At 41.7% G+C, this 27,973-nt stretch overlaps 1 protein-coding gene across 2 annotated transcripts; it reads left to right on the forward strand.

The window, feature by feature from the left end:
• Nucleotides 1-123: 123 nt before the first annotated feature.
• Nucleotides 124-27,886, forward strand: adcy3a (adenylate cyclase 3a; the record flags this gene model as incomplete). Of its 2 annotated transcripts, none has more annotated exons than XM_083901028.1 (20): nt 124-798; nt 4,858-5,007; nt 11,312-11,442; nt 12,362-12,473; nt 13,377-13,504; nt 13,853-14,011; nt 15,547-15,712; nt 16,937-17,056; nt 17,824-17,966; nt 19,481-19,642; nt 19,797-19,884; nt 19,974-20,090; nt 21,539-21,825; nt 21,913-21,994; nt 23,137-23,295; nt 24,155-24,301; nt 24,578-24,691; nt 25,636-25,762; nt 26,208-26,332; nt 27,707-27,886. In XM_083901028.1, 20 exons carry the CDS (start codon nt 124-126, stop codon nt 27,884-27,886), a joined length of 3,372 nt encoding a protein of 1,123 aa, XP_083757154.1. The 2 variants fall into 2 exon arrangements, with proteins under 2 accessions (XP_083757154.1, XP_083757155.1); XM_083901029.1 differs by having other exon boundaries at nt 16,940-17,056.
• Between the last annotated feature and the right edge of the window lie 87 nt (nt 27,887-27,973).

Raw genomic sequence — 27,973 nt, forward strand, 5'->3', positions numbered from 1 at the left:
GCTCAGCAGAAGAGGAACCAGCAGATGATGTACACCTGAGCGCTCAGTCGGTGTGACGTCCACAAACACAGTTTCACTTTTTTTTGATAGAGAGCATTAAACGGGACGCAGCGAGTGTCCGCCATGCCTCGGAACCGAGCCTTCTCTGAACCGGAGTATTCGGCGGAATACTCGGCGGACTGTTCCGTGACTCTGCCGTCCGACCCCGGGCAGGCGGTGGGACGCACACATGAGGTCACGGTGCGGAGCTCAGGATGTTGCCTGTGTCTGCCGCGCTTCATGCGCCTCACCTTCACGCCTGAGTCTCTGGAGAACCTCTACCAGACTTACTTCAGGCGGCAGAGACACGAAACCCTGCTGGTGCTGGTCGTGTTCGCCGCCCTCTTCGACAGCTACATCATTGTCATGTGTGCGGTGGTCTATACCACTGACAAGCTGGCGTCCGTGCTGGTGGCGTCAGTGGGACTGGCAGCAGATGTCATCCTCTACCTGCTGTGCCGCTTCGGCCTGCTGCCCGACCGCATCTCCAGACGAGTGGTGCCCTACGCCCTGTGGGTGCTCATAGCCATTCAGATATTTTGCTATCTGGGTCTGAACTATGCTCGCTTCCACCAGGCCAGTGACACAGTGGGCTGGCAGGCTTTCTTCAGCTTCTCCTTCTTCCTGACTTTGCCTTTGAGGCTGACGCCCATCGTGCTCATCACTACTGTATCCTGCGGGGTCCACACTCTGGTTCTGGGTGTCACCATTGCCCAGCAGCAGCAGGAGAACATCCAGGGGGCAGCACTTGGCAGACAGGTAGGAGAAGTCATTAAAGTTGGGGTGGCGGGGTGAGAACCCGGTTGTTCTGACATTTGTCCAACTCTTCAAGTAGTTTTAAGTAGTTGCAGCACACCAAAAAGCTACCACTTGACACCCGTTATGAGAAATTAACGTTTTAATGTAAACAAGAAAGCTAAACTTGAAACAAGGGACAATTTATTTTTCTTTAACCTTCATTTTACTATACAACAAAAGCTCAGCACATCACTTGAACAGTCCAATAATACACTTCATGGACAAAGGTATTTGGCAACACCTGCCATGTATTAAATTCAGGTGTTTTAAACAGGCTTTGGGCTGGGCCCTTTATCTCCAATGAAGGACAATCTTAACACGTCAGCGTACAAAGACATTTTGGATGCTTCCTACTTTGTGGCAACCGTTTGAGGAAGGTCCTTTTCTATTCCAACATGATTGTGCCCCAGTGCACAGAGCAAGGACTTTAAAGACATAGGGCCAATTCCAATTCCTATCTCAACCCTTAATCTTAACTGGCCCTCAGAACCAAGTGTTGAGGGTTATTTTGTCACTTAGAAATGGGACACCCCTTAAATGCAGATACCTCTTCAGACTGTGGGGGGCAGAATAACGTGAAAGCTGCGTCCAGTCTGTCAACTCCAAAAAAGAAGATGAAGAACACATTTACGTCACGATTATTGATTACGATCCGTTTGTCAGTCAAGTTATTAGGTTGTCAGTTAGTTATAAGATGATACTCATACAAATACCACAACCACAGACATATTCAGCTGACAGTTACCACACACCACGGCTTATTGAAAAGTGAACGATAGCAAACGATCGCTTGTCCGCACCGGCCGGCTATTGACAAAAGATCCATAATATGGGCCTAAACTAAGATAATACAATGGTTTTCATAATTTTTATATCTCTATTAACAAAGAAAATACTTAATTTGTAGCGTACTCGTTTCGCTGCTTTCGGCGCCATCTTTGTTATGTCAAAACACGCAAAGCATTCTGGGTAGCCCTTACTCCCAAGGGTGGTCTCGGAAAATCAATACAATATTGAGGGCGATACAGCCCTTAAACTTGCCCCTCAACTTAATTTTTCTGAGAATCGGGACAGCACTTCGGGAGCGCGCATTTTTGAGATTGAGGGTTAAGCAAGGAATTGGAATTCATCCATGGTCTGATGAGTTTGGTGTGGAAGAACTTGACTGACCCGCACAGAGCCCTGACCTTTAACCAGAAAAGCAAATCGAGCACCTTTCGGATGAACCGGAACAGAGATTGTGAGCCAGGTGTGTCTTCTTCAGGGCGCTGACCTCATAAATGCACAAATTCACATAGAAACACTTTAAAATCTTGAAGAAAAGAAGCGTGGAAGCTGCAAAAGAGGAACCAAATTCATATTAAAGTCCTGTATATGTATTTCAATACGTTATTACAGTCCCTGTTGGTGTAATACTCAGGCGTCCGAGTACTTTTGTTCATATACAGCAGTGTAAATTCATAAAGCAGGAGTTCAAATGTGCATAGAGGTAGAAGGATTCACCAGCATCAGTCCACGACCCCTGAGGTTTTGTAAAACCTTGTTTTCATTTCAGAACCCATAACATTTCCGAGCACAACATAATAATAAGCGTTCATATCTATGTGTCAGGAGGTGGCGCACAGTCTGAATTCCACACATAGGCATCACATTTTGTCAGTAAAAGCAAAACAATTGACGCATCAGCATTGACGGATAATGGTTTTATTAACACTGTACTGATCTTTAACATGCTTTATATGCATTTATTCAAGTACCACCAGAGGAAGCTTATGTACCATGGATTTAGACTCATTTATTGTCAGGTTGGTTGTTGTTTTTTGCTTGTTTTTTAACGACTAAATGTAATTATGATGCATACATTCAATGAAATCCGTGAAAACAAAGCATAGACCATCACCTCCTCTCTTTGCTCTGTGTGATGAATACAGATTCTCAATGTTGTGCACGCGTGAACACACACGTTTACACTGAGCACAAAGAGGACACACAACTTAACAAATATCACAAACATGGAGCCCGACCAATGCCATTGCGTAACATCCGTGGAGTGGCTGCCGCGCTCAAGGACACGTGTACTTGTCATTCCAGGATTGTTTACAGCTCTCTCACTCGCAGTGTTTGGATGTCAACAGGCAGAATTATATCCTTGAAAGGTTCTTTGATTAAAAAGAAAAAAGGTCAGACGCTCGTCTAAACTTTGTGCAGTGTGACGATCAAAAAGGACGCACAAAGCGCTGGTTTAGAGGTTGATAGTTGGATAACTCGTCCACTGTCGTACACTTTTCCGCTGATGTAGTTTCTTTTAAAAAATAAAGTTCACTCAAAGGCCTTTCCTGCGATGTATTCGCACTTTTCCAACACCTATCAACTTCATGCAAAGGCTAAATATTCTCAGTAACAGAGAAGTTATTTATTTCTTTCTGATTATTAAATGAATTGCCAACTTTTTTGATAATCGATCTGTAGGTTTATAGTTTTCACCGCCATCGCAACATGGAAAGTGATGAACAGATAAATTCAGTTCAATTGTATTTGTATACACTCTTAGAAATAAGGGTTCCAAAAGGGTCCTTCTACAAGGACTGAGGTTCTACCTGGAACCATTTGCTTCTGATAAACCCTTTCCCCAAGAAAGGGTTTTTCAAGGGTTCTTGGTAACACTAACAATGAGGGATCCAGAGAACCCTTTAAAACCCCTTTCCTGAATAAAGAGTTTTAAAAGAGTTGGTGGAACCTTTATAAAAAGGTTCTATCTGGAGCCAAATAGGGTTCTCATATGAGGACAAGCCTAAGAACCTTCTAACCTTATGGTTCTTTTATTTCTCAGAGTGTAGCGCCAAATCATAACATACATTATCTCAAGCCACTGTACCTGGACAACATCATGGAGAGCAGAGAATCCAACAAACAAACAAAAAATCTGCCTCGACCGATTGGGGTGAAAGGAAAAATGGGGGACAGAGGAGAGGACAGAGGGAGATGAGGTGGATACAGAAGAAAGAGACCAGGAGCAGATATACAACAGCTGATATAAGATAAGATATACATTTATAGTTTTTACAGGACAGCCTGAGCTTCCAGAAAACCTCAAGTTCACAGGTTATGGATACGATGAGGAACTGTTCAAGCATACTTGTATGCAGGGTCCAGCAGTTCAAATTAGAGCTGATCATCAATAACTTTCAGCTTCTTATATGTGAATAGTTCCTGGCTTCTTTGCTCCATATGACAAAGAACTTGTGAAAACAAAATAATTGATGTTCCTTGACAAAAAATAAGATGTGAAAGAAGAACATTTTGTATTAGGGAAACACTCATCTGACATTTTTTGGAACAATCAAGCAGTCGATTAATTGAGAAAAGAATCAAGCGATAAATTAGCTTTCTACTTTGGCTTGATAACAACACAGATGGGTCACAGGAGATTTTTTAATTTTGCTGAATTGTTCCCAAACTATTAGAGTTATTCATGTTAGATAACATGCATGAAATCAACCCTTGTAAATGATGTGTTAAAAATGTGTAAAATTTACATGTAAATTAGTTGCTACACTTTACACTAATTAATCTAAAAAAAAAGTGGTTGCCAATACATAAGGCTTGGGAAAAACAGCTCCACTAAATACTCACATAGGTTATCGCCTTTATTGCATAATATTTGTTTCTGACATCTTGTAAAGCTAAATGTTGTATATTGTGAAAAAAGAGATAGAATCATTTTGTCCTCAGAGTCACGTACTGCTGATAAAGAAGGGAACATTCTCCTCTGAAGTCCATGGTGCAAATGAGCCCAGGAGCCATCAGGTTTCCGTGCTCTCTTCACATTTTCTGGGCTTTTACTGCAGCTCTTTAAATGACTAGATTCTCTCAGTGATCTTTTTGTGGTGATTTTCTGAAAAAATCACTTAAACGTTTTTGCAACCTTCCCTTTCATACGGCATGCCTCAAAACCATTGCGAGTGCTTCATTTAAATCCCCCAGATTCATCCTAACTGTTTCGTTCTGATTGTTTTCAAGCTACTGGCCAACATTGTGATCTACGTGTGCGCCATCACTGTGGGCGTCATGTCGTACTACATGGCTGACCGGAAGCATCGGAAGGCTTTTCTGGAGGCGCGACAGTCACTGGAGGTCAAACTCAACCTGGAGGAGCAGAGTCAGCAACAGGTCAGAGGACGAACAGTCCCAACATTCTGATGTGTATGTGTGAATTTAAAGGAGCAGTGCGCGTTCAAACTATACCGAGCTGTGGAACAATCCTTGAAAGGTCCCGTCCAGAGAATCGGGACTTAATTCCAGTGCATGAGCTTTTAATGTGGCTGAGGCTCATCACGTAGAGCGGTTTGCTCACTAGAAGGTTGGTGCGCTCTGGATGAGGTTGCACCAATTTGGTATCTACCAAATTCAGGATTTAGTAATTACTTATGCCTTAAGAATGACTAGCGGTTAACGGCGTTTCCATGACGACTGACCCAAAAAAAAAGGACCCGTGTCCCGTTATTTTTAGGTTACCTCCATTAGCTGGGTTAGCGTCCTTTAGCGCTGTTAGCGTTAGCTCCTACAGTCAAACTGGAGCGGTCTGGTTTATTAAACGAAAAGAGTAGCGCTACAAATAACCAGCATTCTGTTTTTAAAGTTTAACGTTTTAGAGGCTCATTTTAACAATCGGAAGTCAGTTAACGGGGCCCGTGTAGCGTCAGTTAAAAACATGACGTTACACGCGCCTTTTCCCGGTCAGTCAGTCATCAGGGAAACGAGTCATGCGTTAACGTATGTTAACGTGCCCAGCACTAATATATATATATATATATTTATATCTCTATATAATATATAGATATATATCATCTGCCCAATGTTAAAATGGGTTCCTCCTCCTGTAGTGCCATTATCCTCTCTAAAAGAGCCATTACTCACTCTGTGTTTCATCCCGTTGACAGGTCATGTTAGACTTAGGTGAAAATATGTAGTAATTACTAAGTAATTGCTAGTAAGTGCCCCAACCCACTTTAATTGAGGAGTGACTAAAACCTGATTTGGAAAAACACGTATATCTGCAATTACTGAAGTTATTGAAGCACTTAGTGAGAGGTGGTGCGACCGGTCCCTGCTCCCTCCAGTCCGCAAGTCTGCTGACACGATGATGAAGACAATTATGAGCCTTGTCTGAATATGTGTGTGTGACAAGAAGACTAAGAAAACCACTATAGATATATTTATATCTATATACATACAGTAAGTACAAGTAACATGGGCCGCTTTTATGTTTTTCCACACTCTACGTAACGGTTCATGACCAATACAATAATAGTAAGGTAATCGTTTTATGCCAGGGAGGTAATATTATTGTTGTTATTATTTAAAGGTAATAGCCAGATAATAATAACAATAGCAGTAGATTCCTGGTCTCTGTCGTCTGAATGTCGGCGTGTCCTTAACCCTAAATTGCTGCTGGCAGCTGTGACTGCAGCATGTGATGCGTGTGGTAGAGAAAAGCACAGCGTGCAGAGCATGCAGTGTACGGCGCCTGAGAGAAAGTGACCAAACCAGACCTGAATCCGTCCTGTTCTTTTTTGTGTGTGTGTGTGTGTTGGTTTTGTCCAAGGCCGACCCCCACCTGACGGTTAGTTTAGGTTTAAGTGTATATCCATGAGGAAGCAAATACTATATCCCAAGGAACACACACACACACACACACACACACACACACACACACACACACACACACACACACACACACACACACACACACACACACACAGATACACACCTTATGATTTATCAGCACTCATTAGTAAATTACAGACTCACCCTTGTTGAACTGAAACCACTGAAAACTATTAAAATAATTATTTTAAGTTGTCGTTAAGGGACGTTAAGTGTGACGTTTCTGCTGATAATCAAGTCATACACCATATTTTCTAGAAAGCAATTAAAAAAAATAAAACACACAAAAAAACGTACTGTGAGTCACTAAAAGAAATTACCTTGACATGTCTGAACCCGATCTGAGCCACACAATCATTTCTAGGAGCTTTGAGCGGACGTCAAGATGAGAAAAGTGTTAAATGTATAAATACAGACAATTTTCCATTTTCCATTTAAGAGGTACATTTTTTTGCAAAAAAAAGTCAAAGATACAAGTTATGAGAGAGAGAGAGAGAGAGAAGACAGAAGAGTACTAAGACGTTTTGTTGCTGCGATGGTATTAGTTACTAAGTGAGTAAATGGTGAATAATGAAAAAGAAGTAATAATAATAATTGTTTCAGCACCTTTTCGAACAATGTTACAAAGGGTTACGCACCTATCTTCCGAAAGCCCTACAGAGTACAGAATGCTAACCCTAACCCTAACAGACATCGACTGATGCAGGGTCTGTCGGGAACATAGCGCCCTCCACTGAAAGGCCAGGCCAGTATTTGAAATGTGGAGGTGACTACATTGTAATCTCAAAGCGCTGGTCGGAACAGGCCAAGGAGGTCAAACCTCATAGAGCTTTTGGAACATAGGGCTGTCCCCGTTACAGAGTGCTGCTTAATATTCAAGTCAAATCAGCACAAATATCTCAGGGCAAAAGAAAGAAACCAAACAGGTCACACAATGAGTAAGCAATTGCTGTCAGTGGGGAGAATAAAAACTCTGACTTTCGATATAAGAAACTAAGGCTAAAAAAGGGTAAGGATTGTAGACGCGATTTAAATGTGTAAAAGGGTCGGGACATAATTTTTCGGCAGTCACTAGTGAGAAAGTCCCAAAATGCTGGGGCTCTTATCGTAAAGGCTCAAATTTCCAGACAGAATCTCATGATACGATATGGTATACACGCTCAACAATACCTATAATATCGCGATACAACGTAGTTTCGTAAGAAGGTAGTGTCTAACTGAAGAATATAATTTCTCTGATTTCTCTGTTTATTCACAACATAGAGAACAAAGTGAATAAAGAATGTATTGAACGTGGATGGGACATCTATTAACGTAGATTTCCCCCACCATTACCCTGCTCTTCTTCGGCCAGGTAACGTCCACCCTAGTTTTCTCTCATTCATTTGAGCAGCGCCACCCCGAGGAGACATGAAGTAGGGATGTCCGGCGAAAGAAACTGACAGGGACAGTTTACTTTAGAGTGTCTTGATATATTAAAGCTCCCATAGAACAGAAGTACCAATTAACGCTGTTTTTTTGGTGTGTATCTGCGCCATTATGTCGTTTATGATATCGAAACAAACAGTTCAGACACTGCTGAGAACGCTGGGTTTTATTGTATTCTCGGGCTCTGTCAGCGCTCTGAAAAAGCCTGGAATCGTGGCCTAAGGGTCCCGTCTCCTGAACAGCAGATCCTCGTGCTCCGGGCACTAGTCCGGGCACATCCAAAGAAGAAGAACGTCCGTCGTGGAGGTGTTTCATGAGCAACAGTGTCTTCTGACTCAAAGGCGTAAAAGGGACTGTGGCGGGGAGTAGTGACTATGCTATTTTTAAACATTGTTAAAACAATGTTTTGATAATGAGTAGCAGTGCATCAACGTTCCAGAGGGGGAGCTGCGCTTCAGAGAGCTGGTGTGCTAATCACGTCATTTCCAGGTATTTGCCAATCACAAGACAGTTGGGAAGGCTCTACGCTGGCTGGCCAATCACAACACAGTTCTGTCTTCTGGGGGTGAGATTTCGGTCTGACATAGCACGACTGAGGAGAGCTTCAGTGAGGAGAGATTTCTATCAGCTCATTACAGCAACTAGGAGGTTTTTGACCATAAAAACAAGTTAACGTATGTAAGTAGACCTCCATAACTCACATATATGTGCAATAGGACCACTCTATGGGAGCTTTAATGAATGTGTAATAAGAATTTGTACCACATCATCAAATGTGTGTGTGATTTAGTCTGGGCCATTGTTTATAGCGAGGAAGAAGGGAAAACTAAGGCTAGTCTACAGTCATGCATTCACGCAGTAATGTGGGTCAGAGTTCTGTCTTTTTATTTCCCCTGAAATAATTCAGATTCTGTGAAATGAGTCGGGGTTTCACTGGTCTCAAATAATACATCTGCATTATACAATATTTCTTAGGCTGAGCCAACTGCAGACACCATGTAATGTGTGTGTGTGTGAGAGAGAGAGAGAGCTGGTACTGTGTCAGCAGTCAGCTCCCCACCTCTCCACAACTGTGGCCACTGGGCATTCTCCATCACTACTATTTATGGAACAGATGGTTTGCACCACAGAGCGCGAGGGAGCGAGGAAAAGGCCCCAAAATTAGAGATAGTTGGGGGGGCGGCGGGGGGAGAGCAGCCAAATAGAGGTGGTTATGGAGGAGAACGAAGAAGAAGGTGACACTGTTGTGAGACAACAAGAGGACTGATAAAACCACGAGTGGCAGAAACTCCCGGAATACTAATGGAGAAGCATAGGCTGCTGGGAGACGAGGGTCGTCAACCAATCAAGGAGCGTTCGGGTGCTGTTGGTTACCATGGCAACTGAGAGCCAACTCGCTCAGCTGTTTGTTGCGTCGCTGCCTCTCTGTCAGGTTTTTTGATAAGAGTACTGAAAGCTGCCTCACTGGCATCTGCCCCACATTCACTCCAGGCTTGTATTAAATGTATTCACAGGTCAAGTTGGTGTGTGAGGAAAGGTCAGCGTAAGCACGGTCTCAGCCGTGTTGCTGCAAAAAGCACATTCATCCATTTCAAACCTGAGTTGAGTGCGCCTCGGTAAAATAACACCAAGTCGTTCGCCAGCCACCGTTTCACATCTTGGAGGCAAATGTAAATGAAAAATCCGACTGACTTATTATTATTCACCGTGCTCTAAAGGGAAGATGTAGCCTTAAGAAGCACATGTACGGCAAATGAAGTGGGCCATAAAATTGTGCCTTAAGGCTCTCCACAGGTGACGGATGAGGAAAAGGAAACAATGGGTTTGTAGTCGGGCTTTTCCATTATAGCTGTCCAGCACTACTCAGCTTGACTAGACTCTACTCGTACGTAGTACGTGGTACCTGGTGCTTTATTTGGTACCTGGTCTGGTGAGGTTTCGGGGAGAGCCCTATGTTACAAAATCACTAAGAGGTTTGACCTCCTTGGCCTGTTCCGACCAGCGCTTTGAGATTACAATGTAGTAACCTCCACGTTTCAAATACTGGCCTGGCCTTTCAGTGGAGGGCGATTTTGCTGCGCTGATAAGCCCGCGGTACGTGTTTCGCAGGGCGGAACGAGCCATACGTGTTGGGGGAAGCTCGTATTTATTCCCAGCGTAATGTTCCTGACGGACCCGGTATCAGTCGATGTCTGTTAGGGTTAGGGTTAGCATTCTGTATTCTGTAGGGCTTTCGGAACATGGGGATTTCTGAACATAGGTGTGTAACCGAGGTTTCTATTGAGCTGAGTCTAGAGTGGAAACAACTACTTGATTAATCAATGATCAATCGATTACTAAATTAATCATCAACTATTTTGCGTTTTTCATGATTAAAACAAGATTTCTGATTGTTTCAGCTTCTTAAATGTGAATATATTCTTCATTTCTTTGCTCCATAAAGAAAGAAATTACTTAAAGTGAATCATTTGGTTTGACAAACACTGGTCAACATTTTTTTAAAAACTTTTTCTGACATTTTATGGACCAAACGATTACCCGATTAATTGTGAAAATAATCGACAGATCAAACTTTAGTTGAAGTTCTAGCTGAGAATAGGAAGGCAGGAGTAGAGCCCTACCCAGGATACCTGTTACCAAAGAGTAACACAGGAGTACAGTTCAACTTGTGTGTGCTGCGGTCTGTGATGTTGGATGATTTACATGTTTTCTGTGGTGTACTTTCCATGCTTTTCTACATAGTACTGCATGTTCTTCCTTAACAATTTCACCATAGTTTCCTCATTCCGCACATAATTGTCCCCGTAGGGTTGTAGATTTATAATGTGCCCTTAAGCAAACTTTTGACAACATTCTTCTTTTTTGTCTCTTGTGTATAGAATTGATTTTTAGCCAGTTCCAGTGATTTGTTCAAGCCTGTTACAGTATAGAGTTCTTGTTAATCCACTATCTGCATCTTTGATGGAGCCACATCAGTCAATCGTCTTCATTTATAAACAGTGGGTCTAATCGTGGACTTGTGGACTACTTCCAGTTTGGTGTAAATCAATGTTTTTTGTAATCTTGGGTCTTCTGAGATCTCTTTATTACAAGGTGTGGTTCACATTAGAAGAAAATTCTTGTGATAAACAAGCTGAAGATGCGGTGTGTTTTTCACTGAACTCCTTTTATTGATTGGACTGCAGGTGTTTCAAATTACAATCTACTTTACTTCTGAGCTGCACCGTGTGCATGTTAGAATAATGTCTTAAATGGGGGACAGAATCAACACAATCAAAAAATGAGATGTAATGCCGGTTGTTACTTTTGCTGGTCGCTGCACTGTATCGTCCCTTTGGATGTGAGTCGTCCTCTGTGTCTCTGTGTTTGTCCTCTCCAGGAACGCCTGCTGCTCTCCATCCTCCCAAAGCACATAGCTGATGAGATGCTTCAGGACATGAAGAAGGAGCCCAGTCAGAAAGAGATGCAGCAGTTCAACACTATGTACATGTACAGACATGAAAATGTCAGGTACCTGCTCTCTTTGTTCTCGTCGGTGCGGTCTGTGTGTGTGTCTGTCCGTCCTGTTTAACCACCAGAACAAGGTGGTTTGTAGTATTGTGTGGGCATTGTAGGGCTTGGCAATAATGTGTCACAGTGCATTTAAAACACAGTATTAATGCAATCTGCAAACACACTTCAGACATTTCTACAGATTCTTCAGATTCCACCTCAGATTTGTGTGTGTTTTTTGTTTTCTTTCCATAAATACTTTTAAAAATCTTTAAACTTGGAAACAAAAATTTTGTTTCCAAGTTTAATGTATTTGTGATATAATGTATTTGTGATATATGTATATCTGTGTGTATATATATATATATATATATATATGTATATACATGTGTGTATATATATATACGTATATATATATATATATATACACATATATATTAGTGCTGGGCACCACTAATGCACGATGTGTTTCCATGACGACTGACCATGTTTACGTGCCGCGACACCAGAGTCCAGGCACCGTTTACCAGTTAGCTCCTTTAGCTGCATTAGCTCCTTTTAGCACCGGTTGGCGCGCCTTTATTAAACGAAAAAAAGCAGTGCTACAAATAACCAGCGTACCTGTGTACTGCGTATGTGTGCCTCTGTTTTTAAAGTTTAGCGTTACTTTACAGACTCATTTTAACAATCGGGAGTCACGTAAACATGACGTCACGCGCGTCTTTTTCCGGTCAGTCGTTTTGGAAACGCATCACAGATGTCATATTCCCAGCAAATGTAATTAAAGGACTTTATCGTAATCCCTATTGCTAATCTGTCACAGCTCTAGCGTCAGATTGGTAACAGTGAAATGTTACTAAGTGTGAACATAACTAGGACCTTGTTGTTGGTGTCACTGGTGTCCGTACTAACGCTCTGCCTCGTTTCTTTGTCTCAGTATTCTGTTTGCAGACATCGTGGGCTTCACGCAGCTGTCGTCGTCCTGCAGCGCTCAGGAGCTGGTCAAACTCCTCAACGAGCTCTTTGCACGCTTTGACAAACTGGCTGCAGTGAGTCTTAACTGTTACCTACTCACAGTGTGTATTGTGGCATTTACATGCTCCTGTTTTATGTGATTATAATATGCATGGACACAGTTACAGGCTAACCCATGATCTTTTGATTCAGCTTGTGGTGAGGAAGCTTATGTTTATGATCTCCTTTTGTCTATATTAGTATATTTTTCCTCATTCTCATAACTTATAATCTGAATTAAATCACCAAACTTTGTAAAATTGCTTCAGTTATTATGAATAAAATGTTCATATTTTTACATATTTAGCTATACAATTACTAATTTCACGATCAGTCAGTTTAGCTGTGATTAGTTTAGCTCAGACTTTTTCTACTTATATTATAAGAACCACCTGAGAAAAATATTCAACTCTCAAACTATCACCAGCGTTAAAATACAGTGGTGTTAACAGGTCGAGGCAGATTTAATCCCAATAAGCTCATTTGCCCTCTCATCATCCTCACATTTACTTAGATTAGATTAAGATGGAGCGAGAGATAAGGTGACTCTAATTATTATTATTTAATTAATTTATTCTTTTTGGCATTTGTTTAATTTTCTACACAATCAGCTCCACTCCAAAATAGCCCAGTATATACAGTAAAACAGTATTTTCTGATTTTGCCATTAAAAGGAAGCTCGCGTACCACTGTTGGTACACATACCACAGTTTGAGAAACCATAGGGTTAGCTTAATACTAGACCTGGAACCCTACAGGAAAAAAAAAAGAGTCCACCTCAGTGAAAATCCTGAAAAGTCTTATAACTTCTGCTCCAGTGAGACTTCCTGAATCACCACATCATCCTTCATCATCTCATCCATTCATCAGCAGAAGAAAAAATGTTGGTCATTCGCTTATGTTAAAGTTCTTCTTTGTTTCCCCTCTGACCAAACCAGAAATACCACCAGCTGAGGATCAAGATCCTGGGCGACTGCTACTACTGTATCTGTGGGTTGCCAGACTACAGGGAGGACCACGCTGCGTCCTCCATCATGATGGGCCTGGCCATGGTGGAGGCCATCTCGTGAGTGGAGGAGGGGGGGTTCAGGAGCTGGAGATATTGTCACATCAGTCAGTGTCAGCTCCATTTTACACTGATGCAGTGTCATTTGGTCCGCGGTGTTGAATCGATCACTCTGATGGGCTGTTATTGATTCTCTGGGCAATACAGCTGTGAAATTAAGTGAACTGAACACTGGTTGATAATGAGGTCATGTAGTGCAAATTGATTGTGATGCATGCTCTTGTTCAGACCGCATAGATGTTTGCATTCTGCCTTGAATTAGTTAATATTATGTGTGTGGTGTTAAATAGCGCCCCCCTGCTGTTGCTTATTTATTTATCTGTTTGTTTTCTTTTAAACCAATCGCAGGTACGTGCGAGAGAAAACGCAGACCGACGTTGACATGCGGGTGGGAGTGCACACTGGCACGGTGCTTGGAGGAGTGCTGGGTCAGAAGCGATGGCAGTACGACGTCTGGTCCACGGACGTCACTGTGGCCAACAAAATGGAGGCTGGAGGGATACCAGGGTAGGAACACACGTCGAGGAGTTTTTCAAAATGAAGTTGTCTCGACAAAAATGAAGCAATCTTTATGTCCTTTGAGCAGTGGCTCTCAGAAAACGTTATATTATACTGAGCACCACCTGAGAAAATACTGAGCTCTTGAAGTAACATCGTTATCACCACGCGTGCCACTGGTGGTGCACGTGCCACAGTTTGAGAACCGTGGATGTTGAGAATTGTTGAAATTGTGACTGTAGTCCGGAGTTTATGGCTGACGTGTGTCTCCAAAGAAGTAGCTTATGTTTTAGGTTTATTCAACGAAAATTAGAGAAGGAAAACGCACTCATATATCCACTGATCAAAAACTGTGAACTCTTCTGGCTCTCAAGACATCCCACAACTTCACTGCACTTCCCATCCAGCAATCAGCCCTCAATCCCATTATATATAAAGAGGGACCTTAAATATAGCGTACACATATTAATTAAATAATATTTAGGACTTAACCTAACACTTTTAAATGCAGTTAAATCATTAAAACTAATAGTAATCCAAATTCATTTTTCCCTTATTCGCTTGTATAATAATATATATATATAGACTTATTCATACTGGAACATGTCCACAGTCTTCTGTTCATCACGAGAAAGAACGCCCTGAGGTGTTTATATATATACATATACTATCATGTGTAACATTGTCTTCAAAGGAGGAAAAACATCACATACGTATGTATATATATATATATAGTACACTGCCTCTCATGTCATGTTATTAAAGTGGAAAATGCCCATCATGAAAATATCACCTGGTATAATTTATTGCCCTTGTTCTGCAATTGTTTTCTAAAATTTCCCACTAAGATCAACTGTGTAACTGGCTCTTGTTCTGTTAACTGACAATCACGTGAATATTATGTATAAAAAGTGATCCACAGCTGGATTAAAGCTCACCAAAGATCCTGAGAGGTGGATCACTGCTGTAAAACAAGATGGATTCATGCAAATTCACTTTGATATTTTGTTTATTTGACGTGTTTTTATTGCAATGCATAACCGATCTCTGTATAATGAGAGAAACTTTTTTAGAATGTTCTGCTCGGGCTCTTTCCATACTCCAGAGTGACTGTAGGACCAGATCTATATTCTTTTTCTCAGGTCGTGCAAGACATTGCTTGATCTCCATGGATTTTAAGTGCACAGTAAACTCTGATCACTTTAAACTGGTGTGAACAAACAGTCACATCACATGCTGACCTCTGTCAGCAGACCTCTGTCTCATTTCATCAAATGATCTGTAAGTGGGGAGGGAAAAGACCCAAAATACAGAAGAGAGAATTCCATAATTGAATCCCTTTTCCTTCACTTACACTCACTCCAGTCTCCGATCACACACACTGATATATACAGTAGGTCACTATTTTCATCAGGGGAAGCTTGTTTATCATTGGTGGTTCACGTACCACGGGGCTACGTCATGTGAATGTGTATTTCAGATGTCCTCGGGCTGACGACCGTTTGTGTCTAATCTCAAGCTACCTCTTGTTTTGCGTGGAGCAGTCGTGTCCACATCTCACAGAGCACCATGGAGTGTCTTCATGGCGAGTTCGATGTGGAGCCAGGAAACGGCGGAGACCGCTGTGACTACTTAAGGGAGCGGGGTATCGAAACCTACCTGGTGGTTGTTCCTAAAGGACCGGTGGGAAAGAGTGGCATCAACGGTGTTGTGAGTCCAACTTACTTGCTCATTGTGGTCCTGTTGAGTCTCTCTGTAGTGATATGATAAGATATTATTATTATTATTATTATTTCTCCACCATAGCAGTTCAATCACCCTGCCAAAACAGCCCTGTTCAGAATGCTCTCTTTTGAGTGCCTGTCTCTTTAAATGCAAATGAGACACAGGAAACTACGTCAGCGTGAGGCTCCGGCAGCTAACAGCAGTTAGCATTTGGAAAAGCCATCATTTTCTGACTCTAGCCGGCACATTGCCGTCATATATAAAATGTAAATCCTCTGAGGCTGGAAGTTTGTGTAGAACTCTGTGCTGCACTGTGCAGCCAAGAATAGAACAGACTTCCGCTCTTCCAGATACTATTGCCCTCGCCTGAACTCTCGCATTTTCCACGAGACAACAATTCCAGGAATGTCTCATTTTGACGTCCCAATGAGTGCGGAAGTCAACAGCGTGTTTTATCTCCCGTACTTAGACTGAGGTGGACCACAAGAACACACATTTTGTCGACTGATAGGGCCTCCAGAGTCCCAAATATAAGTATTAAAATGATTAAAAAGTTGATTTTGCATATGTCTCTTAAGTACCTTGAGATATGTATGTTATGAAATGGGGCTATACAATATAATAAAATGAAACAAACACACACATACACAAACTATATAGACAAAAGTATTTGACCACACAAGTATTAAATTCAGGTGTTTCGGTCAGGCCTTGGGCTCGGCCTTTTATCTCCAATGAAGGACAAACTTTCCTTTGACATTTTGGACAATGCTATGCTTCCATCTCTGTGGCAACAGTTTGAGGAAGGTCCCTTTTCTAATCCAACATGACTGCGCTCCAGTGCACAAAGTTGACTGGCCTGCACAAAACCCTGACCTTTAAACCCCATCGAGCACCTATGGGATGAACTACAACAGAGATTATGAGCCAGGTCTTCTCATCCAAAACATCAGAAGTGCCTGAGCTCATAAATGCTCTACAGAATCTGTGGAATCTCTATATTAAAGTTGTGTATATGTATTTGAACACGTCATTACAGTCCCAGTTGGTGTAATGGTCAGGTGTCCGAATGAATGCTTTTGTCCATATAGTGCCTCACATGTACAGTTACATTTGAACAATATAAAAAAATGAAAGTGTCTCCTTGTCACTTGGTGTAATCCATCAGTACATTGTGTTTTCTAGTTGTTTTTTCTTTTTTTCCATTAGAAGCTGTCTGTAACCTCTTCCAATGGAAACTCCCCGCTGTTAATCAACACCACAGAGTGTAATGGCAGTGCTAACACAGCCTGCACCACACCGGAGGAACCAGAAGAACTGGATGCAAGGGTACGTGAGGATTCGTGTCCTGTTCCCGTTGGGTGTTAACAGACGTAAAGTAAATGTTTGTTGGAATTTTGCTTCAGCTCGGTTTGAATTTTGTGGATTACACTTCTGACAAGTGACCCTGATCTACAGCGGCTCTGAACCAAGAATCAACCCACCACGATGTCACTCATTGGTTTATGAACTCTTGTTCAATACCGATATCACAAATTGTGTATTGTGTAACCCCATCATAAACAGCCCACAACATGACTCGGCTAAAGGGCCGTTGCTGACTTTTATTTGCATTTTTACAATCTGTGCGCAGCGAAACCCGTGATTTATGGGATTGTTTGGATTGAATGGGATTTTTACATTTTTATCTCTGCAATATCCAATCCAGTGATTTTGAGTATCGTCTCTCTTCATCTAGGCCATAGCCTTCTTCAGTAGGCGACTGGACATTTCACCTCTCTTCCAAGAGGCCTCTTCAGTTCTGACTATTTGGATGATACCAGCCACTCATCAATCACGTCCACACCCCAAATGCATCTATTTTCCTGTAAATGGGACCATGATTTACTGTATTGAGGAGGACCTAAAATTAGTGTTTGAGGCTATAAACTTCATAAAAATACCAATGTTTTCAATCAAGTGAGAAGTTGATGCTCAAGGTTCAAGGTAGAAAGGTATTTCTACATAGGCTTCAGTCTCCAGACAGGGAGACGATGTGTTATGAACAAAAAGTGCCGACGTATATATGTCTGTTTGTTTGTTTCTTGGGAGTTCAGGTGGTGAACCCATCGTTCCCTAACCCTCGGAGGAGGCTGCGGCTACGTGACCTGGCTGAGAGGGTGATCGATGCACAGGAGAACGAGCAGGAACTCAACAAACTGCTCAACGAGGCTCTGCTGGAGAGAGAGACGGTGCAGGCGTAAGTTCCCAAATTCATATCTCAAATGAAACCTTTATAATTTTCTAGACAGCCATTACCAACCAGCAGGGTGACACTGGGGATCAGTGATTAAAAAAATGTGTCTGTCTTTGACCAGAAATAGTACTTTTCCCTCACGCCAGAGCTTGTTTGTTTTTGCACAGAACTCACTCTCATTATCACTCAACACCCCGGTCATGTGGTGCATGTTCAGGCTCTTACATAATTTTCCAACTTCTCTATCTGCATAGAGTTGTTCCTCTCATGCAAAACACACCTGCACTTCCATTCCTACCAAAGTGAGGCTTTGTGTGTGTCTGGCATGCAAAAACACATTCTGTTCACTTACAGCAAACTTGCTTAATTAAGATAAAGTGAAAGCTTATGATCTGGGATTAGTTGGTGGACGTCGCCTTATTTTTTTGTCGCACTATTATTGCTTCAGTTAAGATTTTGATGTGTGATTAAAGCGTTCCCTAAACACGAAGCCTTAAATGGTGCTGCCATGTCTTACCTCAGTGATCTTTCACATCCATATTCACCGCCACGATCACTGTGATCTGCGGGAAAATCAACACTGGGGAAACGGAGCCTTTGCTGTGATCGCTCCCAACCTGTGGAACAATCTGCACCCCCAACCCCCCACATTAGACTTTAATTTTTAAATCTCCACTATAAAACCATTAATGTTTTATATTTTTTATTGTGCTTGTATTGTGCATTTTATTGTTTTTATATTGCTATTTTTTATTGTTTTTATATTGCTATTTTTTTCAGTTGACATCCTGTCTGTTTTATGTATTTATGTGACGTGCAGACACTTTGGTCAACTCTGCTTTTTTTAAATTATTTAAATTAGAACAATCTTTTATGTTTCCCAGTAAATATGACAGTATTTATGTCATGTGGACCTCCTCAGAACATGGTCTGAATCTTATCTTATCTTATAATAATGTAAATGACCAAATATTAATCTTATTGTCATAATAAACTTAATAAACCAGTTAAAAGGGAAATAAACAGGCTTTCCAACAGTATAGGATTTATTCCGAGCACCTTTACAACAACAACAAAATAATCGCGAAACACACATTTATTATACAAGTTCAAAGCAAATACAACTTGGCTCAAATTTGGCTCAACTCTATACACTGTTAATATCTGTACACAATTATTTGCATTACCTCTAAGTGGATGAAGAACTAGAATGTGCATCTTCCTCATGCCAAAGCTTGTTCATATCTGAGCTGTGCATGAGCACAGTTTGGAGCTCCGGTCTCCCTTTTAAATCCACAGCAGCACTATACTGCCATCTACTGACGTGAAGTGTATTACCGTAAATGTGAAGGCTTTAAATGATGATCAATGAGTTAACTAAAATGTGTGGAAAGAGGCTGTTTAATAAACTTAGAAGCATTTCCAACCCACTGCATAACACACTGCAAAAATCAAAATAGTTGTAACTGATTAATAAAATACTGTTATCTAATATAAGTAATGTCTTGTGCGGTCAGTTTGAAGGGGAAGCACACCAACCGGCTCTCGCTGAGGTTCGTCGATCCGGACCTGGAGACTCGTTACTCTGTGGAGAAGGAGAAGCAGAGTGGCGCTGCCTTCTCCTGCTCCTGTGTGGTCCTGCTCTTCACTGCAGTCATGGAGGCGCTCATCGACCCGCGGTCAGTTCACAAGTCCATCATTAATCTAAAACACTGTTTTATTTATAAGGTGTGATAGACAGCACTATTAAGAATCTATATATAATCTACAGCTTTTTTAGAATAATTTTAATGCTTCCTCTCAGAGTTTCTGTGTTCATGTGTTGTCGAACAGGCTTATTGCAAACTACATCACTTTTGCTGTGGGAGAAATCCTGCTGCTCATCCTGACAATCTGCTCCCTGGCTGCCATCTTCCCCAGAGTGAGTTACAACTCACTGTTTTGAATAGTTTCATTTTTATAGGCTGTAGTGAATTCACTGTTGGAATGAAATGTTCTTTTGTGTGTCAGGTATTTCCCAAGAAGCTGGTTTCTTTCTCCACCTGGATTGACCACACACGTTGGGCTCGTAACACCTGGGCCATGGCAGCCATCTTTATCCTCACCATGGCTGACATCATGGACATGGTGAGCTGGGATTTTTCTAGGATCCGTGCACCTCAGATCAGGTGTAAGGAGTCTTTCATGGTGAAAATCTGCAGACAGCTATGGAGAGAAACTTTTTTGAGGCATAAAGTCATGCTGTAACTCGACTGACAGGACAGACATTACTTAATAGACGGTGGTACACAACCTGACCGCTTATTATCACCGACGTGGTGACCCCACATGGAAAGACTGTAAACAATGGCATCTGAAGTGGTGTTCATGATATTTGAATAGTGCTGGGCTTACAGGGTCAATGTTAACACACGTTAATGCAAGACACGTTTCCATGACGACTGACTCGACACGCTTGACGTCATGTGTTAACGTGACACGCGATTGTTAAAATTTAAAGTAACGCTAAACTTAAAAAACAGAGGCACACATACGCAGTGTTGAGGGCGCTGCTCTTTTCGTTTAATAAACTGTATGCGTGCTAACGGCGCTAAATGAGCAAGCGCAACTGGTAAACTGTTTACCAGTTAGCTCCGTTAGCTCATTTCACCAGTTTGCCATGACACTGGTAATTCATGACACTATTAATTTATTAATTGACAATCTGTTAACGCTCCTTTTGCTTCAGCTGTTTACCACTCTGAACCCTAACAGCTTTCTCTGTAAGCCGTTTACCAGTTAGCTCCGCCAGTTAGCTCCAGAGCACCGAAGTCCAGGCACCGTTTACCAGTTAGCTCCGTTAGCTCCGTTAGTGTCGTTAGCGCACCTACAGTCGAAACAAAAAAAAGAGCAGCGCTACAAATAACCATACCTGTGTACTGCATATGTATGCCTCTGTTTTTAAAGTTTAGCTGTACTTTACAGACTAATTTTAACAATCGCAAGTCACATAAACATGACATCACACGCGTCTTTTTCCGGTAAGTCGTCATGGAAAAGCGTTATGCGTTAATGTGCCCAGCTTTAATTTGACATGAGTATTTTAATTAAACAAAGAAAATGTGAAAACCTTCACAGCACCAACATCTTCACTTCTCTTTCCATTCACCATTTTGGCCTTGATTGTCAGGCAGGATTAAACTATAAATCTTTGGTCCTGAAAACCTCTTCTCCTCTGCTGGATTGAGCAATAATTCTGTTTAATCTCCAAGTTTCTCCAATATTATACCTTAGGTGTGGTTCTAATCAGTTCTACACAGTTTTATTTTGTGTCCGGTGGAGCTGCATATATCACCAAGAATAAGTAAATACAGATGAATGTATGTAAAAATGTAGAAATTATACATTAAAAAGCTGCTGCTTTGTGTGGAAACAAGCTTGATTATGAAATCAGAAAAGACCAATCTTAAATCTGTCCTGGGATCATCTAGGTGGAGCAGGAAGACTGAGATTAGAGGGATCGTGGGGACACACTGGATGGATGGACGGATAAATATATCATTTAATACTGAACTTTATGTCTCTCTGTTGTCCAGCTGAGTTGTCTGCCTCAGGTCCCTGACACGGGTGTTGCCACCATGGCTCCCCCATCCTCATCCTCTTCCTCGACTTGGTCAGGCCCTCACGGTTGCCTGGACAACCCCAAATATTACAGTTACATCGCCGTGCTGGCCCTAATGGCCACCACCATGCTGGTTCAGGTCAGCCACATGGTCAAGCTCACGCTGATGCTTCTCATCACCGTGGCCACGGGCATCGTGAACATCTACAGCTGGAGGGACATCTTCGACCGCTATGACATAGCCCGCTTCCAGGACTACAGGTGAGTCAAATCACACCTGTGTGATGATGGTAAAACACCAACAGTTCAATATTCAAATGATTAGTATGTCAACATTTTTCTCCACAGGTCGTACCTCGTGCCCTCCAAGTTCACTATGACGATTATGATCTTCATTATGATGGTCAGCTTCTATTATTTCTCTCGACATGTAAGTTGATGACCGCTGCGTTCGTTAGCAGCAAAGGCTAGACAACATTTCAAACACGTCATCAGAGCAACTCTGTGTATCTTTCATATCTGTCTGTACTATAGCAACAGCTAATAATTAATCCCACTCCCTGTCTTTACCTTCTGTGTCCTCCAGAAATGTTGTGTTCTTAGATGTTGAACAATGTGTACCCACATTAAGTGGTTGCCACAGTGCCAACATGGATGTGTTAATATTCATGTTTTGGCTGTAAAAATAAATGTAGTGTGAAAGAAATCATTGTTAAAGGGTCATTTACTGAAGCATGGCAATAGTTTGGAGCTAGTATGGAAATAATAGTTTAATATTAAAGTAAGTCAATTAAGGGCCACAATTACCCCTGATGTTTGCTCAGAAAATTATATTTCCATGAAAGTACATGTAAAACAGGTTGATTATTATTCTGAAACAAAAGATTGTGTAGGGGACACAACTTTATGTTTCTATTTACAAACCCAATCTAAAACCCAATCAATCATCATTAGGAACTGGAAGCTGACAGTTTTAGTCTAGTGGTTCCTCATAACTTCTATAAAGTCACCATATTACGTTTATTTACGTAAATATTGTTTTTTCCTCTCTTTACAATACATTTGTAAAATAATACTTCAAAAATACACTCTTAGAAATAAAATTGCCAAGTAGAACCATATAAGGTTCTTCAGCTTGTCCTCATAGGAGAACCCTTTTTGGCTCCAGCTAGAACCTTTATATAAAGTTTCCACTTGGAACCCTTTTGGAGGGTTCCACCAAGAACCCTTTTAAACCCTTTATTCAGGAAAAGGGTTTTAAAGGGTTCTCTCGATCAAAATGGTTCTTACTGGAACCATTAGTGTTACCAAGAACCCTTGAAAACATCTTTCCCGAAGAAAAGGGTTTTTCAGAAGCAAATGTTTCCAGGTAGAACCTCAGCCCTTGTAGAAGAACACTTTTGGAACCCTTATTTCTAAAAGTGTACCTTGAAAAAGCCAGGGAGAAAAAAAGGTGTGCCCCATGTTGCCCACAAGCATATGCTGTGAGATTCTCCCAGACCCTCAATCAATCTTCTTAAGACTCTTCACTGACGGAAGCTGTTAATACCCCGTGTCTGTCCCTGTGTGAAGGTGGAGAAGCTTGCTCGCACCCTGTTCCTGTGGAAGATTGAGGTCCATGAGCAGAAGGAGAAGGTTTATGAGATGAGGCGCTGGAACGAAGCCCTGGTGACCAACATGTTGCCCGAACACGTGGCTCGTCATTTCCTGGGATCCAAGAAAAGGGACGAGGTGAGACCCTCGCAAATACACAAAGACACCTGTTTTAGTCTTGTGGTACAGAACTCGTGTGAAATATTATCAAACCCTGCATGTTTGCTTTTTCAAAAATGATCAGTACTGGCCTTTGGTGGTGTTAAAAGAAACACCACAGGTCTTTGGAATCCTTGAAAGTTTGTGAATTTGAAAAAGGTATTCTCAAGGCCCTTAAAAGTTTTTGAAAATCACCCAAAATAGACATGGGTCATTGAAAGTTCTCAGTAAATCAAAGATTCAATGCCACCTGCTTGATGTATATCGACTAAGCCTACGCAGCATAAACATGGAGTCGTAATTACTCGCTGTGTTGTGGACACTGTCCACTGTCTCTCTTCACCGTTGACGTGAGATTCCATGCAGAATATGAGCGAGTAAAGCTAAGCAAGAAAGCGCAAATGACGACGTGATGCCTGGGACATGTAAAATTCCAAGATTTTTGTCTCACCAAAGAAAGTGACAAAGACTCACAAGGACAATCACTTGTCCAGATGCAGAGCGTGCTGCAAATCAATAAAAGTGGACGCCCTGGCCTCTTAAGCTGTGTCAGCACATTTGGTCCTTGAAAGTCCTTGAATTTGATGTCAACCAAGGTGTGGAAACCCGGTGAAAATATTTATACACTGATATATGGCGATAACCCTTAACCCTTGTTAAAGCAACACATGGAATACGTATGGTTTTGTGTTGTTTTTAAGCATCTGACCACTAGTTAGTAGCAGACTTTCAGCCCGGACAGATTCTGCCAGTGCTCGGCCCCGCTAGCCTCTTGCCATAGCTGTATCCGTGAGTTCTGTCAATGCTCTGATCTCCGTGTCGATGTGACCTGTTTCAGGAGCTGTACAGTCAGTCGTACGACGAGATCGGAGTCATGTTCGCCTCCATCCCCAACTTCTCTGACTTCTACACAGAGGAGAGCATCAATAACGGAGGGATCGAATGCCTGCGATTCCTCAACGAGATCATCTCCGACTTTGACAGTGTAAGCTGCTTATGTCTATGTTACCTGTGAGCGGCCGGCAGCATCAGACAACATGCTAGATTTAGATTAACTATTGAATCCAGCCATTGTTTACTCTTCTGGCATTCAAGATGTTTTTCACTTGAATTGATTGAATAATTTCAGTCTCTGCAAACACAACAGTTGTCCGTTGTCTCTTTGACTCTGTGAACCTTTAAGGGGAGCAGGCAGGAGTGCACTAATTAAGTCCCACACCGAGCTCTGCTTCACATAACCGTCCACCTGTCACCATTCCAGCTGCTCGACGAACCGCAGTTTCGCTGTATCACAAAAATCAAGACCATCGGCAGCACCTACATGGCAGCGTCAGGCATCACCCCAGATGTCAGCAATGGATACACTTGCATGAAGGTCAGTTTCCGACTGAATGTACAGTGCCGTTCAAAAGTTTGTAGTCACCTATACAATTTTTGTGTATTCCATTAAAAGTCACACTTTTATTCATCAAAAGAGTTGCAAAATGAAAAGAAAATATAGTCAAGACATTGACAAGATTGGAAAGAATTATTTTTTTTTCTTCAAACTTTGCTTTCATTGAAGAACCAGCAAAACTGTTTTCATCTGTGCTAACATCATTGCACAAGGGTTTTCAAGGGTTTTCTAATCATCCAATAGTCTTCTAACACCATTAGCAAACACAATGTACCATTAGAACACTGGAAATGGGCCTCTATACAACTATGTACATATTCCATTAAAAACCAGACGTTTGCAACTAGAATAGTCGTTTACCACATTAACAATGTATAGAGTGTATTTATGATTCATTTAATGTTATATTCATTGAAAAAGAAAAAGTGCTATACCTTCAAAAATAAGGACATTTTTAAGTGAGCCCAAACTTTTGAACAGTAGTGTATGTTATCACAGCTTCCTGTTCCAATGGCGAAAGCTAATGCAATTCTGTTTCTTCAAACTCAACAATTTGTGGGTCAATTTGATCATCTGGGTTGGAAGAGCACATAAAAGCACATTAAACAACAACATTAAAAATGGTCAACCGTCTGTTATGTTGTATGCCTACCAAATTTGGTACCATTCCTAACTACCAGGAAAAAACGAGTGCTGAGGGCCAACTTTAGAGGGCACTGTTGAGCCACTTTGGGTTCTGAAATTTTTCAGAAAAGTTTCATGGATTTTGGTGAATTTTCTCCCATTAATATTTCAATGAGTTTGCGGAAAAAATAGAAACATTAGGGCTTACACATTACTACTGCACAATGTCGATGTTTCCTTCACGTCTGATGACTTTGGTGTCGAGGTGTCGTTTGAGCTCTTTGGTTTGCGTCTGACAGAAGGAGGAGCAGTCTGACAGAGACCGCTGGCAGCACCTGGCAGATCTGGCAGACTTTGCACTGGCCATGAAGGTCACACTCATGAACATCAACTACCAGTCCTTCAACAACTTCATGCTTCGCATTGGTACGTCACTCACCGTGTCCTTTTCGCACCTGTAGCTCAGTGTCGCGGATTAAATCTATGAAAGCATACAGCAAATATATCTATCTATATCTGTGTGTCATCAGATCTGTATCTGATTTTTGTATTTTGAGATTTCTGTGTGTAGACGTGTTTTTTTACAATACATACATCTGTAGATGTCTGCCATTTCCTTATTTTTATGTTTTTATGTTTTTCCGATGTTCGCTGTGTACTAACTACACACTGCAGTGAAGTAAAACTTCTGTTTAATACAATAAACCTTTATTTTGCTGATATTTCAAGTGTGAGTTTTTTAATCTTTTTTAGATTTTAATATGTTCTTTTGTAACAAAATTGCATGCACAATCAAGCAAACGAAATGCCTGTGTGCTGGAGATAGATCATGAAGTGAATTAAATATTAATCTCACGTCCTTCCCGTACAGGTCTGAACAAGGGCGGAGTGTTAGCAGGAGTCATCGGTGCCCGGAAGCCGCACTACGACATCTGGGGCAACACTGTGAACGTGGCCAGTCGCATGGAGTCCACAGGAGTCATGGGAAACATCCAGGTACAGCACATTGACTGTGACTAACACAAACCACATGAAAGTTGACCTTATTTAATAACTGTAACTATAGCAAACTGCTATAAATATGTGTTATTATTAACTGCACCACTGTAAAGCCTCTTTTCATTTCTCTGTGGTCAGACGATATGCAAGAAGTATGTTTATATGATACCTGAAATATAGAAAAGTCCCTTTTCTTTACAGTCCTGTCATCTGTTTCCTCTGAGGAGGATCCTCAAAGTGACTCGGCTAAATAAAGCCCAGTCTCAGCGAGCAGCTGTGAAAACTCAGCCCGGTCTGCAGCAGGCTTCTTTTTTTTTTTTAGATGCACAGCAGACAAACGGAGGCTAGATGCACGTTACTCTGTTTTCTTTCAAAATGCATGAAAGAATGGCTGCATTTGAATTGGTTACCTATGGCGTTTGAGGAGAGAAGATGTTTTCAATCATGAAATGAAAACAATCAATTATATGCATTACTGTCCACTTTCAGAGGCTCGGATATTATAGGACAAACCCAAATCATCAATGTTAATACTTGCTTGAGTGTGTCAATAACTGCCTGAAGTCTGGAACCAATGGACATCACCAAATGCAGAGTTTCCTCCCTGGGTATACTGAGCCAGTCCTTTACTGCAGTCGCTGCTTTTTTGCAGGTCTTTCTGCCTCCAGTTTATTCTTCAGTAACAGAAAAACATTGTGTTGCTGTACAGAGACAAAATGACAGAAATGTGTGTCTTTGTCAAAATACAGTATATGTATGGGGCACCTGGTGTCATAGCTACTGTAGGAGCCATGTCTCATTTTTTATTTGTAAGATTTAAGGGAGACATATTATGCAAAATCAACTTTTTAATCATTTTAATACTTATATTTGGGACTCTGGAGGCCCTATGAGTAGGCAAAGTGTGTGACTAACTCAGTCTATGTACAGGAGATAAATAGAGTGCAGAGGAGGGCAATAGTATCTGGAAGAGCTATTCTTGGCTGCACAGTGCAGCACAGAGTTCTACACAAACTTCCAGCGTCACAGGATTTACATTTTAAAATGTAAATCCTGTGACGGCAATGTGCCGGCTAGAGTCGGCAAATGATGGCTTTTCCAAATGCTAACCGCTGTTAGCTGCTGGAGCCTCAGTGACGCTGACGTAGTTTCTTGTGTCTCATTTGCATTTAAAGAGACAGGCACTCAAAAGAGAGCATTCTGAACAGGGCTGTTTTGGCAGAGTGATTGAAGTGCTATAGTGCTTCATCCTTAAGGTATTTTGACCAAAGCGTGTCAGACATGTTCATTAGGACACCAGGGAACTAGGTTCACTTGGAGAAACAGGGTATAATATGTCTACTTTAACGTGTTTGTGTGTGTTGCCCCCAGGTGGTGGAGGACTGCTACAACATCCTGAAAGAGTACGGCTTTCGCTTTGTGAGGAGGGGGCCCATCTTTGTGAAGGGGAAAGGAGAGCTGCTCACGTATTTTCTGAAGGGAAGAGACAAACAGGGCTCGTTTATCAACGGCTCCTCCGTCACTCTGCCACACCAGGTGGTGGACAGCTAAGGATCACACTCGCATACACACTCAGCCTCCCGTGTGATGACTGTAGAGGGAGGGGCCCCCGGAGGACATGACCTGACCTGAGCTGCT

The sequence above is a fragment of the Microchirus variegatus genome (assembly GCF_963457635.1).
Source record: "Microchirus variegatus genome assembly, chromosome: 1".
Taxonomy (NCBI): Eukaryota; Metazoa; Chordata; class Actinopteri; order Pleuronectiformes; family Soleidae; genus Microchirus; species Microchirus variegatus.